Raw genomic sequence first — 16,763 nt, 5'->3', positions numbered from 1 at the left:
ACATAAGGAAGAGTTGATTTCTTTCTCAATCTCACTGGATTTGCTGACGTTTACTTAGCAAGCAAAAAGAAGGAATTGCAAACCAATGCCACTAGATGTCAGCACTCGATGATGTTAAAAGTAAAGTTGCTTCTCAGAAATCAATAATGTGAACCACCCTGGCTGCTCCTCCTCCCCCTTTTCTCCCTCTGTCCTCCCCGACTCTCTCCCTCCCGTTATAAAACATCTCTCCACACTGACAAACAGATGTGCAAACGTCTCCATTCTCTCCACGGCTTCAGACAACAGCCCAGTTCTACCTTCAGACACCTGACCCTTCCTGGATGAGCCTGAGAAGATTCATCTCGCCTCCGGACCGCCTCCCTCACTCACTGCTTCTCCTCAAGTTCGGCAGCTGATAAAGGCTCAGTTAGTGAGGAGAAGACTCCTAATTTTATTTTATTTTTTTATTCTTTGGCTGAAATGAGAAGATCAGCGACAGTTGACATGAGGGGAGACGCTCCACAAAGAGGCATGAAGACCACACGTCTGTGGGCTGCCGCTGCGCTGCTGTCACTCATCTCTCTAGTGAGTTAAATGTCATTTTGATATGACCTTTTTTTGTATTTGCATTTTATATCTCAAGATACCTGTGAATTATTTCTGCACTCCTTTTTTAGCAGCAAAAATACAGAGAAACGTTAACACAGACCAATAATCTGTTTATTTAATTTAGTGGTAAGATTTTATGTTATGTACGTTTCCAACACATTTTAGCTGTAATATAGTGGAGTGAAAGTCATTTTTAACTCCAGCAGTAATCCAGATATTTATCATTATCTCTGAATTTAAAACTGTGTTTAAATCCAAGATTTCCAAATCCCTAATGTGCATTTTGAGAAATACCAACCCGCTGTCCTCAGCAGCGTCCATCCAGTGCTTCCTTTTCATCTCTCCTATTTACAGATGTGCTTCAGCAAAAGTACATCTGACAGCACAGAGGAGAACAGCCTGAGCCCATTATGACAAATACACCAGAATGCTTGCAAGCTCAATGCCTTGACAGTTTGTGACAACCCAATTCCTTTAATCCCCGAAGAGACAGTAACCCCTCACCCGCTGATAAATCTGTCAACAAAGCAATCAAAGCAGAGCAGGAGCCACTCCCCTCTCTGATAGGAAAAAAAAATCCCTAAACTTAATCCGCACAAACTTGACTGGCCTTAAAAAGCTCCTGTGGTGTTATCTGTGTTTAATTTGCATAGTGATGGAAAGAAGTCAATTACTATTAATTATTCTCTACAACTTAATACCCATTATCGAATTGAATTCACCGTCTTGAAAACCATAAACTCAATTTCACAGCTGACTAAGCGCACTAATCATTTCACTCCCGCTTACTTCCTTTTTTTTTATACTTTATGGAGCCCTTCTTGCTTTAAAGGAAAACAATTCTTCGATTCCAAGAACAACAACATCCACTATCATGTGCTCTCCCCTTTGTCACAACACACCAAAGACAAACATTAATCATTAGGAGGGTTATATGTCCCATACAATAGCATCATGGAAGTTGATCTCACAGCATCCCTTGACAGGAGTATTTTTTTCCCTAGACTGGGTTGCCAAATTGCTTCGCTATGCTTTAATGGGATGATCATAATTGTTTCGTACTTGGTGCATCCTAAGCTTTAGCCTGCAGCTCCTTCAACAGATTGACAGACCCATGGGAACCTCACAAACTTATTTTGGCCGCCTTTGAACCAAGTCGTGTGTGAAATAATATGATTATGCATTTTTCCTCTGGGTAAGTTGGAAAACTGGTGGCTGGGTTTTTTTTTTCTCCCCTCATCCTCCTTCTTCTTTAAACTGCACCCCCTCTAATATCCTGCAGTCTGTCCTGGCAGAGTATTTATCCTCCTCAGAAGTCATGGTGGTAATCGTGCCCTGGCCTCTTAAAGCACCGCGGCAGTGATATGACTCAGTTTCATCCACAGTTGCCTGTGATGTCTTGACACACTTTGTGATTTGTCATCATCTCTGACCCCCCCTCAGGTAACACTTTGATATCACTTGGAGAATTCAGACCTAAACTCTCGGCGGGCGTCAAATGCCCCCATCTGATCTATAATCTTGATGACAGGAGACCTTGCCTGGCAAGTGAAATTCAATGCAAATGAGTTCGATGATGATCATATCTCAAGAGCCCAGTTGGAAAAAAAGGAACATACTTGAGACCATCTTGGAACATAAATCGAGATGATATTTTATAATTTCTGACTTGTGGGAGTCCTAATGTGTGATTAAAAACATCTGAAAGTCAGAATTAAATAAGTGTTGGCTGTGAGTTGAAGGAAAAAAGTGTTTTATCCAAACAACCAAACTCAAACCAAATCACCTTTTAAGCCTCACCAGACACCACTTTTAATATCTGAAATTAAAATCAGGTAATTTGTACTTTTATTTTTCCGTTTCTTTAAGAGTACAGACAGCAAATCTGTTAACGTTCTGAATGTTTCAGCCAAACTCGGCACACAGCATCCAATCAGGGCTGAAAAGTGGCCCCCCAACTCCTCTATCAGCCCAGTCGCTCTCCATTCTGTTAAACCTAACCTGTCGCAGCCACAAATCTTCCCCCACACAGCAGCCCCAACATTCAGGAAAATGAAAAGTGACACACACTTTCATTCTTCCACACAAGGTTTTGTGTAGGAGCCCACCGCAGTGTCATCTGGCTCCTCCAGCGGTTCTATTAAAGGTGGAATTTGTTGGCTGTTCGGGGGTCCGGCCCATAGAATATCCTCCGAGCTCCCGAGGGAAGCCGGGGGTTGTTTATCTTCCTGTTTCAAAGAGCGGACGCCTGCGCCTTATCACAGCCCCGCCAAGAGCAGATAGCATTTAGGTTTGTCCAACAAGCCCGCCTGTACGCTGCATCTGGCAATCTGAGAGTCGTTTCCTAAAGGACTTCTGCATGGTGATGCTGTTTGCTGTTATCTTGTTGAAGAATTCTGCCTCATAAGCTGAATCTATAGAAATAATATTAGCAGGCAGGTAAATGGGGTTTTGAGGAGGGGGGCATAACCACCTGCAGGTAGAGAAGTTGCCAAATACAACGAATAAAAGCCACGAAAATGACTGGGTGAGGTGTTTGAATATTTTTAAACCAGACGGTTTAATAGACACCTCAGTTTAGAAAACTCTGCACTTTCACAAGTTTATTAAAACTTAATGTTCATGTTTTTGTGTTTTTTAAAACCTATATAATAGTAAACTACACCAACTGCGTTATTGAAGGAGAAATAATTTGGCACAAATGACAGAAAATACAGGAGCAGCATTAAAAATCAAATTTGATTAAGTTCACCTTTAAAGTGTCCACTATTTTTTGCAATAATAATTTTAATAGTAATACAAAAACTACTTTTGTTTTGAAATTTCAAATATTTAAGTTACAGTTTTTGGGCTGCACAGTGGAATAGTTGGTTAGTACTGTTGGGGCCTTTATGCATGCAGTTTACATGGGGTTTCTCCGGGTTCTCCGGTTTCCTCCCACAGTCCGAAACTACATCCATGTTAGGATGGCTGAACTGAATTGTTACTGTAGGTGTAAATAGTTGTCTGTCCCTGAACAGGAACAAGCAGGTAAAGAAAATGGATGGATGAGAATATAGTTTTAGAATTTGGGATCTTTCCTGTTTTTTTTTTTTACAATTTGTCTTAAAACGCAGCCAACTGAACCAAAAGATTTAAATAGATTAACATGTTCCAGCTGAAGATATTCTGTATTTTTCTTATCAGCTCATGAAGAAAATCATAAGTAAGTTAACACATTTAGTGAGCCTCCCCAGCAGAAGGAAGTTGTATAAACTATGTGTTTCTACAAATGTATGTTCTCTGTAACGAAGTCGTGCTAGTGGTGTGAACGTCTGGCTCTCTGATGTGTTTTTCTTTACCTAAACTAAAACTAAATAAGATAAATTCGATGACACTTGTTACTGGGATCACCTCGGTGTTGGTTCTGGTGTTTTACTGGGATGCTGACACAAAGAAAAATACAGAATCACGCCTGAATTATTCTGTATTTTTTTAAAAAAGCACTCAGATTGGGCTAAAATAAATAGAAGCTAAGGGTAGCAACAAAAAAAAAAATAGATCATGAAGCGTCAAAATACTTTTCGCGGTCAGGTTTCTATAAAAACTTTATTTTCTGGATAGTTTATGGGAACACGATGTTCTTGTTATTCAGTTCTTTGTTGTCTGTTCCTGTGCTGGTTTTTTTAACTGTTCAAACATTTTTAGGGGGGGCATTGTATTGCATTCGATGTTCTAGATATTCTCATCCAATTACTTTGATACCGATGTGTCTAAACCTACATCAGCCAGCTCTCCTTTCAAGATGTAAATAGACTTTTGATCAATCGGATCACAAACACCTGAGTGACGGCTATCTTCTTGATTAGTCCAGAAAATACTAATGACAGTTTTGTGAAACTTAAGGTGCTGAATTTATTTCCTTACAGTTGTGTAGATTTTTTTTTTCTTCTTTTTGTAGCTCTAGTTTGTCCAAAAAGGTGCAGATTTTTATGCCGTTTTACAGTGATTGTTCTTCTACAGTCTTTACCTTCATCTGATGAACTCTTTTGGATCAAATTAAGGACTATATGCACTGTGTACATTTGTTTAAAGAGTCTCTAATTTAAAAAAAATGTTTATGTAAGGCACATAAGGTTTATTTGCCTGATACTAAAAGGTACCGTCATTCACAGCAGAAGTTTGACGACCTCTTTGAAAGATTATACCACAAGATTTACAGGACAAAGCAAAATCTACTTCTTAAGATTTAAATAAAAGCTTTGGATAGTTTCTGAACACAAGTTTTATTTACCAAAGATGTTAAAATTTAATGCACAGGTCATTTTAAAAGTCCAGGAGAGCTTTAAAGCAGTGCAACTAAAGCTAATAATAAAGGCAATTGAGCGCAAAGCTAATTCCACCTTTAACGACGGGGTATATTGTTTATCCTTGTCTGATAAAGCATTAAAGCATTAAAGCACAATATTGACAAACCAATATGTGTTAAGCCCAGCGTTATCAAAGTGTGACTGTTGACCTTTATGCCGCCCGGTTTGTTGTTGCCTCCCCCCCAGCTTCTTGGTTTTCTCTCTGCGGTATCTCTTTCAGGCACATCCACGCCTCCGACACACACTCCCCCTTTGTGCCTCGTTCAAGTGTTTTTTCCCAGCCGAGCAGAAGTAAATCTTGGCCCTCCGAGTGTTGGTGCAGTCAGTCGGTGTGTTCCGGATGTAAACGTTGCTTTAGTCAGGACTGCCTCTGATCTGCCTAATCTCCCCGGGCTGGATTACAGGTTGGGCTCTAATCCGTGAAGTGGGGGTCTCTGCTGATGTGCCTCCGAGTGCTCTAATCCAGAGACTGTCAGGTGCTTTAGATGAAAGCTAATTGCATGTCACAGTTTAGGGACCAAACATAACGCTGGCGACAACAGAACAGGGCTGAGAATTAGGACTGAGGATGACTGGGCACACACTCTGTGAAATTTGATCATCTTAGAAAGAAGTAAATAAAGATGAAATCCGTCCCAAAAAAATAAAAATAAAAATTCTAGTGACATCTTTGATTTTAAAAGTTACTCAGATCATGAAGCAGAAGACTATTCTGGCATTTAAAGGAGAAAGAAAGTGAATGGAGTGAAATTCCTGTTTCATTAAAATGAAAAGGAAATAAAAAACTTCCAGGATTTGTTTGGTTTACAAACAATTTCCCACATCTGAACTGTAAAATGCTGTGTCCTCCAAAACACAACTCACACTTTGGCTGATTAGTCTGACAGGCGTTTAAACCAGCTCAAAGCTGTTCCCTAATATCCCCCTGATCTGGTTTCGGGTCTCCACTGAGACTGAAACCCAGCTACAGAGAAGTGTCAGTAATTACTGCGCTACCAAAACGATATTTCATTTGGTGATTAGAGACTACAGCCTTTCAACAACTCAGAATAGAGATAGTCAGGAGAAATGGATGAGCTTCACAGTTCGGACTGCCAGACAAAGGGCATTTGGAGACATTTTATTCACTTCTGATTGCTGGAAGTGGTCTAAGATAAATTAAACATTACATGCATTTAGTTTCATCTTAAAACATACTTTGATCTTACATGTTTACTGTATGTTCTGGCAGAAAATATCTAAGAATTTCAACTATTTAAGACAGCAATCTGAGTAATATAAACTCTGAAATATTTGTATACCTGGTAATAAAGACACCAGCCCAGTGGCTGACAGTCCATAAGATACTATCAGACAAAAAGAGGTATTCATTAATAGAGTTTAACTGTCCCACTGCAGGGGGAAACGACTGAAATTACTACTTCTTTTCATCTTGTCACTGCAAACATCTTGCTCCGAGGACTTTGCAGCTTTCGTTTTACCCTTAAAAAAAGTCTGCAAAATGTTTGGCTATGTCCAATCTTTCCCTGGATGTGAAATCTTTTGATTTTACCCTGTGTGTATCATTTAAAGAACGTTCAGGTCCAGAGATCACAGTGCCAGAGATCACTGTTTGTTCTCATCGGGACATTCGTCATCGAGGCCTCTTCAAAACAACTGGAGGCCATCTTTTCAAACCGCTGCTCTCTGAAGCCAAGTGCATGAAATGAATCCACGCTTCAGAAGAGGATCACAACTCCTGCAACAGTTCGCTGTGGGAGAGAGCGGCACACGGCCTGACCTACAGTGCTACAATGTCATCCAGTGAACTTTCTGAAAGAGAGAAGACCTTATGTGCGGCGCATCGATCGCGGGGTGAAAAGTACAAAATGTAAACGCCTCAACCAGATACATCTACTGTCACATAGCTCGGCAGCGGTTTGAACATATCTGTCATGGGCCTCAGTGTGTGTGTGTGTGTGTGTGTCGCTGGAAATCTTCGCTCCTTCATCTGTGTGAATGTTAGAGGAGAGACAGAATGAATCATCAATCATCCATTCAGGGCACATTCGGCAGGTAATAGTCTGCTGTTGGATCACGTCTTCAGCAGAGACGCTCGTCATTCATCTCTGCGTTCGGCAGAAATGTCCCTTTAATCTTGATTAAGACATTTCACACATTGGGAGACACAATTATAGCATTTAATGACTTGTTACAGGCTTGAGCAGACCTGATTGCTGTTTGTGTTTTCTTGTTTGTTAGTTTACTTTATAAAGGAGGTCAACTAGGAGTTTAGTATGTAAAAATATTTACAACCTATGGTATTAACAGGTCCACCAGCAAATTTATGTTGATTAAAAACTGCAGAATATTCAATAAAAACTTGAACTAAAGTTTTGAGCTGATCCTGACTGGAAAAAATAAACTAATTAAACGAACCAACATTCTGCAAAAAAACTAACCAGTAATATTGGTGTACGAATAAACAATCTCTTTTTATTGTTATGCTTTTATCGTGCTAAATAAGGTGGTATTTAATATATTCAGATGCAATCTGCAGAGACTGAAATTTACATAGATCCATAGAAGATCGGTGTAAACACCATGTAGTTTGTTTTTGTGTGAATAGTTCCATAGGTACTATTGTTTTTATTTTATTTTTAAAAAGATATTTTTATTCCTAAAAGGTAATTTATTGTTAAAAAAATGCCATAACTTTGCCTTTACTGTTCTACTGTGTGACCATGATAAGTAGCATCATTTCTGTGACTTTTTTTTTTTTTATTAGGCATGCCTAAACCTAAAGTTGTTCGTTTTCAAAACAAAGTATTTCAATAAATAATCTGCTTTAAATAATTTATTAGAATTCACAATTTCTCTCTCACAAAGCTTGCCTGATTTTCAAACATGAAATCTATTTATATAGCACATTTAGAAACAACTGCCGTTGGCCAAAGTGCTAAACACGGAACAATAAACAGTAAAAAAACAGATAATACAAAACAAGAGACTATAAAAACTAACAAAATAAAGCAATTAAAAATTATATAACATAAAATGAAACTGTTAAACCATCTCAATTCAAGCTGTATTAAATCAAACTAAAAAAACATGAAAAAATATGAAGTTATTCCTACATTTTTATGTGATTTAGGTGGACATGAATCTGTTTAATTACATATAACTTACACACAAATATGACAGATTTAAATCAGTGAGCTCCCTAAAATAAGGTCTTACCATATTTTAATTGTTTTTAGAAACTTAAGTTATTGTTGAAATGCATCTGTTAAGGCATAAAATGAGCTTTGCATTGGAGACGCAAAACATCACAAGTTAAATTAAAGCCACTTCTGTGAAAAAGAATAACGTGGGGAACGTGGAAGGATTTTAGGGCCATTTTTTAAAATGAAAATAATTAATTTTTAACATAATTGTTTTTTCTGTCATATTTGACAAACAGAAATTAAATTGTTAATGAAATTTGTCACTAAAGGTGACAGTGTAATTTCTTTTTTTAAATAGTGTTTGTAATAATAAGACCCTAAAAAGAGAATTCCTAAATTGCTTAGTTTGATTAAAATGTCTATCTTTTTATATACTTTAAAAGGTAAATAGTATGAGATGTGATGATGTAACAAGAATCTATGGCTACCTTCAAACTATGGTAGCTAAGATATATATATATATATATATATATATATATATATATATAAATATTCAAGTGTGGAGTCCATGTTTGTCCTTTCTCGGCTACTGATTGTTAGAGGGGAATGGAGGACGACCATTTTTCATAAATTTTCTTACAAGAACTCTAAGAAAAGAAATGTGATGATTCTTGCTGTTTTACAATACTTTAGTTAATTCCCCAAAGAGATTCATTGGACACATGTGCTCTTCCGTAAAGGATATTAACTAACACTCGTGTTGTTTGTATTTCCAGGCGACCAGCGCTGATTCAGTGCATTCAGGAGGTTCAGACTTCAGACAAAGCTCAAAATCCAAAGTGAAGACCTACTGGACTGAAAGCAGCAAAGCTGTCTCCATCAGCCGTCTGTTATCCCAGAGCCTCTACCCCAAGGAGAACTTCAGCTCTGTGGATCTCAGCTACGACGAGGCAGACTCGTACTCCAAACAGGAGCAGTGGAACTGGCTTTACAACACCTCAGCCCCCCACGACCCTCGATCCAGGACAAAAAGGAGGCCCATCGTCAAGACTGGGAAGTTCAAGAAGATGTTCGGTTGGGGCGATTTCCATTCCAACATCAAAACGGTGAAACTAAACCTTCTCATCACCGGCAAAATTGTGGATCATGGCAACGGCACCTTCAGTGTCTACTTCCGGCACAACTCAACCGGTCAGGGCAACGTCTCTGTGGGGCTCGTCCCTCCGACAAAGGCTGTGGAGTTCCACGTCCACCAGCAGCACCAGCATTTCCACCAGCACCACCAGCAGCAGCAGACGGCTCTAGAGACCAAGGAAACCAAGCTGTTCAACTGCAGGGTGGAGTACGAAAAGGTGGAGAAGGGCACCAGGAACTCGCTGTGTGCCCACGACCCCTCGCAGAGCTGCCCCCAGGAGCAGACCCAGAGCCACGTGTCCTGGCTGTGCTCCAAGCCCTTCAAAGTCATCTGCATCTTCATCACCTTTTACAGCACCGACTACAAGCTGGTGCAGAAAGTCTGCCCTGACTACAACTACCACAGCGACACCCCCTACCTCCCCACCGGGTGATCGCGTAACCATACAGGAAGTAAGACAACGATGCGGGCTGTCGGGCCCTGAGCAGTGTCAGAATATTCAAATGAAAATTGAGTCCAACTTGAGATGTTGACAGGCATTATTACAACTAACATATCCTCGTCACAAGACCAACATTGCTCCGATGCCTGAGGTCATTATGAGAGCATTTAGGGAAGCATTTATAGGCTTGCAATACCCTTATTATATGCATAGCTGCTTACATCAAAAAGGAAACTCTCAAGCCAACTGTGAAAATATGCTGATTGTATTTATGTAAATATTGTGGATTTCACACAAAGAACAGAAAACAATTTTATTAATGTTTTCTCCAGCTAATTTACTCGTTTTCGTTGATGGCGTGTTTCCGTCTCAATCATGCTTTGTGTCTTCTTCGATCAGTCTCTGGTAATCTTCGCAAACGCGTAAATGTCAATGCAAATAAGAAGAATCTGTCAGTATGCATTAGAGGGCATAATGGAAAAAGCAAACATATTTTGAGTGGTGTTGTTTTCTGCAGTCTGGTTTGTTAGAGTGAATATACATCTCTGATATTGTATTTGGACTCGCATCCATGTTCATGCATGAACCAAACGTGGTAAACGGCTAAATAACGTCCATTTATATTGTCATGTTATTGCAGCTGTCAAAAGTAATCTTCATCAAATCATCCCAACTTTGACAGCGGACAAAGGAAAAAAAAAACTGCTTCTATTTTAAATCTGTGTTGTGTGTTGGAAGTTTTAAAGCCACACTGAATGACCCCACTGGAGAGCTCCCAACAGATCAAACATGAGCAAGTAAATGTAATAAATAAATAAAAGTTGCAGAAGACGTGCAAGATGAAGGAGATACAGAAGATCATTTTCTGTGCAGTGCTTTAAAAATAATCCAACATAACTGTGCTCTAAATCTGCTCCTCTCTCAGTGATGCATTTCATTTTTAGATATTTAAATGTTGCTTTTATTCCTGTGACTTACAGCAAGCTCCGTGTAATAAAATTCAGCTCCTGCGACGTGACGAGTAGTCGGTGGTGAAAAGTGTATTAACTACAGTGTCCTGCAAAAATAATCAATGGTAAATTATTTATTCAGTGCATAGTAATGGCAAAACACATTCTGGGGTAGTTGTGTTTGGGGTTCATGTCACCATCTGGTAATATAATGGTAAGAATTATTTGATATTATATTAATATTAAACACAAAAAAATCAGATAATGTTATATAATTAATAAAGTCAGTACCTGACATTACCACTAAGGGACACGAGGGCTAAAAAATAAAAAATCATGACCTCAAGAATGTTACAGCAAATCTGTGTCAACATAAAACCAGTCTTCCTACCAAAATGTTGCACCAGCACGGATGTAACGGGACACTTTGGTTCTGAAGTCAGGGTTTGGTATGTTTTAAAGTAAGGTCACATTAAGGAAAACAAATGTATATAGCACACATTTAGGTACTTATAGAAGCTTTGGATAAGTCGTTAATTTACTTATAATAAAAGCTGCTATAATTTGCTGGCTAAAACACTGACGAGAGGGAACTTAGTGATGTGGTTCTATCCCTTTCAGCGTTTTCAACAAACAGCATGGTGGTGAGTCTACGGCTATAAGAACTCCTGTGATGTTTGTTATGAATTTGGCCCAGTCTGAACTGTCAGCTAGCTCTGTTTCTAGTCAGCATTCATTCAATCCACCTTTTTCTTTCTCCACCGTCACTGCAGCCGACTAAGAAACCGTCATGTTCCCAAACATTAGACATCCATGATACTCGGGGGGTCCTCGACCTCTGCATGCTTTTTTTTGTTGCGTGTTAACCTTTAAAAGTTGCGTGGCAAATGTAGCGCCCCGCACAATATTCTGTATGTGTGCAAGTATAAAACATTGCTGCATGTGTTCACCACACGTGCATGCCGAACCAAAGAGATCAAATCATTCTAGTACAATTTTATGTATTTATGTTTAGCAAGCAAGCACAAATGCAAAAATACATGATTTTATATGAAATAGAAAACAGATGCTATGCATATAAAGCTAATTTGAGCCCCCTGTCCCTAGTTAGGCCTTTACTATTAAAACAAGTTCATACAAAGGGTAATAAATAAATACCTCTAAGCACCAGTATAACCATTTTATCGTTAGGTTACCATATTGTTACCAAAATATCTCTACATAATTCCAGAATAGTTTTGCCCTGAAATCTTTAAATGTATTCTTCATTACTGTGCTCAGTTTCTGCCAAATAATTACTTGGTTCTTACTTTGGTAAGTACATGACATTTCCCAATTATCTTTATTTCACCGTTTTTACTGAGCTTTAATGTAAAAGTGTGACCCGTTGCTGCACGTTATAGAGTGGGTGGTTTCCATGGGTTTATTTTAATAAAAGGCAGAAACAGAACAAAACTGTTAAAATGTGAGAAGTGGTGAAATCTGCTCCGCTGAACTAAATGAGACAGGAGATACATTAAAACAGTAGGCGCTAATCACATATCCCACCTATCAAACGTTTGCACCTCTGCTTATCCAAAAAAAGGCAGATTTCGCATCAGACTAACACTTTTGCTAATGATATTGGAAGTTGCAATTGGCTATTAAAGCTTCATTACATAGAATGGGAGCTGGTGGCTCCATGTGAGGCATTTAGAGAAAATGAACACAGCGAAAGTAGAAGCTCTGCAGAGTCAACACCACAGAATGGAGAATGAATTAAAGCGCCGATAGGAAACCTGTATTAAAAAGAAGAAGAAGAAAAAAACTGAACAAATGTGCACCTAGGGGCACAATCACTGCTGTCTATTTAAATTCAGTGCTCTTTCACGGTGTTCGCCGTCGTATGCACAGGATTGTTAATAGCAGCTTGGACGACATCCAATATGCCAACACGGGCTGAATTTTCTGACAAGGCGGGCTAAAAAACTCGTCTGCCTGTGGGATGAGTGAGCATAAAGAGAAATTTATGATGTGGAGGAACAAGGCTGGCAGAAATCACTGGAAACACCTGACTCGTAAATTGAGAGCGTGTTTCTGTCAGCGAGAAGAAGGAATGACTAATGTCTCAGATCGCTGTTTGGGCCAGTTCTTTCATCTCAATAAAAGTGACTTTGATATCTCCCCACCCCTCCCCAAAAGTGCCAGGGACAGTTTGTTAAGCTCCAAAGAATTAAAGCAGCACTTTGCTTAGACAATTCAGCCTCATTATGCACATAATCTCACAAGTGTAAACAGTGTGGAAGAAAAGTGTCAGGCGTGAGAGCTGCTGAAAGACATCTATAATAACATATTATTCTGTGTACGCTTCAAGGCCATAACAGAAATAACCACATTTATGACAAATTAAACATCCTGTAGCTTAAAAACACACCCATTAATGCTTTAAACTGAACAATGACTCAAATGTGTGTCCATTCCCCCAGCTCTGTGGAACATTTACGCATTTTGTTAGCCTATTTATTTTAACGTGCAGTCTGGTATTTTTTATATTTTTCATCCACACTGCCAGCTCTTGCATGGGTTGTTTTAAAGTTGATGTGTTTCTGTTCAAGTGTTAAGCAGATTTTAAGCTTTTAATGTTAATAAACAGAAAAGGCTCATCAGTCATATTACAGTTACATGGTTCAGAGCCAATAAACTTGTCTACGTATGTGTCAGTGTAGAATGACATTGATTAAAGAAAATATTTCTATTTTGAGGAGTTTGGGCTATATTCCTTTATTAGAGACAAAAACAAGTCATCCTTCATGAGATCATGAGATGACAAAGTTCTCGTATCAAATCTGAAGCACAAACAGTGGTTAAAGCCATGAATACAAACTGTTCTGATTCCAGAAGCCAATCTTGATATTTCCAACTAATTTTGACCAATATCAAAAGCAGATGAAGATATATAAAATTAAAGGGCTAGGTTTTTTATAAGGAACATATATTGCCCAAGTTTTGCTAACAGAAACACACACTTCAAAGCATTTGAAGTGTGTGTTTTAAATGTCTCTCAGCTACAATCACACCAAATTTCAGCACACCATCTATAAAAATGACAGAATTATCAACATTTTGGTGGTTTGTAAAGTGAATTGGCTGTGGCAGTCAGCTTGATTTAAAATGGCTTCAAAAGCTAATCAGCTGCAGAAGTCCATTCAAAGACCAATGCAAAAATGCCTATACTGGAGTCAGTGTTACAGATATTAGCTGAAAGTTGGTGTGGTAGTAGCTGAGACTCTTCCTCGTAACATATTCTGAGCGCTAACAGATTGTACAAGATTTTGAGTTTAATGTTTTGCCTTCAACCATTTGTAGTCAGCTCTGTCTGTTAACAAAATATCCTACGAAAAACTAGGTGTATTTTATGAAACTTTCAGGAAATAATAGCTGTGGCAGCCATCTTGACTTGAATTGGCTGCAAAAGCTAAATCAGTTGTAGATGTACATCTAAAGGTTACTTTCTCAGAGTTCAATTTGAATTTGTTCCGTGGTTAAAGAATATCTCAGTAACAGACAACGCGTCCATTAAATGGTCTTTAAACTGGTGGTTTTAGCATTTTAAATAAACATTAAACACGGCCTGAATTTGTTATAAAATTGATCTCTTTGAAGTCTAACATTAAGACCAAACAAACCCAATAAAAAATTATCTTATATGGTTTGTCTTGTACAACACATTACACAGACACCAGTCTCTTGAAATATCTTTAAAAATGCTTAAAAATGTTCTTACCATTACCCTTACTACCATTATATGATGATAAAATGGTCAATAAGGTACTTATGTATCGTTACGTCTGCTCAAATTTGCAAGCACAAATTCATGATTAGAGTTTTGCCGTTTAAATGTACAATATTGTGTTCATAAAATATTAGTGGAGACTTTCTGAAATTCTAACTCAAATGCTTCTCACGAGTCAGGCGTCTGATTTAAAATTAATAGAAAGTAAAAGCTGAAGTGATGTGACGCTATTTACATTTGACTTTTATGTTTTTTGATACAATTCTTCACACACTGACTGTAGGATTCAGCCTCTACCTGTGAACTTGTTGGTGTTTAATTTTGTTTTAGATACAACATTGAGATGTATAATTACTCTGTGCGTGGGAGAAGGTTCTGGTTCAGGATTTCAGATTCTAGTGCTGTTGTTAACGTTAAGGCCCTTATTGCAATATCATGAAACAAGTCAAAACAACAAAAAAAAATCATAACTTCATTTTATCTTACATCAATCATTGTGTACTTAAATTTAATACTTCTAAGCAAAATTTGCGAACGGCTGCCAACTACCACGTGCGTTTGTTTACCTACAGAAAATGATTGAAAGTAGGTCGACGACATGGAAGAGCCGTCTGAGAGAGAAGTCTAGCAATTTTTATGCATTGGTAAACAATTGTTGAATAAAGCAAACAAAGGTTTGCTCGTCTAATATAATCCAATCTAGTAGGCAACTTATAATAAGGTCACAAACTTATCAGAAACTGGAGATGAATTAAGATTCAAGTAATAAATGTTTTGAGCGTTAGACTAAAACTCATCGGCCTAGCAGTCGTGTTTGAATGCCAAGCAGTCTTTATGGCGACAGTTGTCTTTCTTGTTCTCCTTTCGTTCGTGTTTAGCAACAGATTAACTCTAATATTTCCACCTAAACGTCTTTTCCCAGATTCTATGCTTGTCCTAATCTGCCATATTTGTTTACCTACACAGACTACAGCCAGCCTAATGTGTTAAATTTTATTTTAAAGTCTGCAACGAGGACCTTTAAACTAACTCTTACTGTAAAAAAATATAGTTATATATTGAGAACAGGGAAGTCAAATCAATCTCAAATCTCTCATTGCCTGAATTAAGTAGCCAATCTTAATTTTAGAGCTCCATTTTACCAGGCAGCGTGAGGAACTCAACAGCTGCTTTACCTGCTAAAGCAACTCGTCTATTTGAATGAAAGTGGCTGCATCGTAACGCGGCAAAGTGTTTGGACGCCTCGGTTATCTTTGGACCCAGATCCCTCGGTTCAGTCGTCCTGGGCCGGAGCCATCCATGCCTGCCGTCTAACCCCTAGCTTGCCCACAATCCCTGATTAATGTGGTCTGGGAGGGAGCTGTCAGAAATGGCAGAGAGAATCATGGGATTTCTCCTTCAGAGTCCCAATGACACCCAGCAGCTGCAGGAGTAAACAGATGACTAACCACTGGCCTTTTGGCAGCCTTCGGAGATTCACGCGGAGGGAGGGCTGCGAACATTGCTTTGACATTTAGGTGGATTAGAAAGTTCTTGGGTTCTGCTCTCGTGATGTCAGAGGTGATTGGTGTGGTAATTACTTGCGTCTTGCTTTGCTTTTGCTTGACCTCCAACAAGGAAAACGTAGAGTTTAATTTTTTTTATTTTTTTGAGCCCGACAGATCCACACGAGCCTCATTTATAAACAAATCACATTTTGTTTTCTCTCTGCCACAGAAGAAATAAGTGACTTTTAAAAGAAAACAACAAATTGTCATTTCAGATCATGTCCTGCTACAGACTTCATTTCAAAACTGGTGCTGAAAGCTGTCCTGGGGGCACAGTTTTGCGTGAGCTATTGACATATTAAGGGGCTCTATCAGACAACGACGGACGATTTTTTTATTTTTTTTAATCACAAATAAATTACTCTCCTCAAAACACTATTACTCTTGTGAAAATGAAAACTCACTCATTGTGACTGTCTCGTATCAGGTAAAAATTGGAGAGAATTAATTAACCTTTGTCATTTTAATTGCTTTAGTGACAGCTGTCCTTTGGAGCTGGAGCTATCCTAATGCACATACTGTGGGCTTGTCAATTACTTTCCCAGTGAATAGATTAAAAACGCCACAGAGGATAGAGTCGTTTCATTAGTCAGACTTAATGCCCCCCAGACATAACCAGGTGCGAACACTTCACCCCTAAATATGCAGGAAAATGAACAATACTATTAAGCCCATATGAACTGAACGAATTGTGGCAACATGAAATTAAGTTTACGCTCTATTTAATTCTGTCCCACTGCTTATAATCCGTTCGGTGTGCAGGTTTTCCATCGGAAGGGTGTGGACATTTACAATATTTTGAACAGAACGTCTCGCGGACTGAAATGGAGG

The 16,763-nt window shown here is 38.6% G+C and overlaps 1 protein-coding gene across 1 annotated transcript; it reads left to right on the top strand.

Moving 5' to 3' along the window:
* Window positions 1-236: 236 nt before the first annotated feature.
* Window positions 237-13,303, top strand: LOC108243263 (neurexophilin-1). Its single transcript, XM_017428578.3, has 2 exons — window positions 237-567; window positions 8,863-13,303. The coding sequence occupies exons 1-2, from the start codon at window positions 463-465 to the stop codon at window positions 9,652-9,654; spliced, it is 897 nt and encodes a 298-aa protein (XP_017284067.1). The 5' UTR covers window positions 237-462; the 3' UTR covers window positions 9,655-13,303.
* The last annotated feature ends 3,460 nt before the right edge of the window (window positions 13,304-16,763 follow it).

The sequence above is a fragment of the Kryptolebias marmoratus genome, linkage group LG16 (assembly GCF_001649575.2).
Source record: "Kryptolebias marmoratus isolate JLee-2015 linkage group LG16, ASM164957v2, whole genome shotgun sequence".
NCBI lineage: Eukaryota > Metazoa > Chordata > Actinopteri > Cyprinodontiformes > Rivulidae > Kryptolebias > Kryptolebias marmoratus.
The sequence above is the reverse complement of the archived record's forward strand: the minus strand, read 5'-3'. Positions and strand labels throughout refer to the sequence as shown.

Coding starts and splice junctions, on each gene's coding strand:
- LOC108243263 (XM_017428578.3), top strand. CDS start 463: ATGAGAAGATCAGCGACAGTTGACATGAGGGGAGACGCTCCACAAAGA. Junction 568..8,862: donor TGCTGTCACTCATCTCTCTA/GTGAGTTAAATG, acceptor TTGTATTTCCAG/GCGACCAGCGCTGATTCAGT.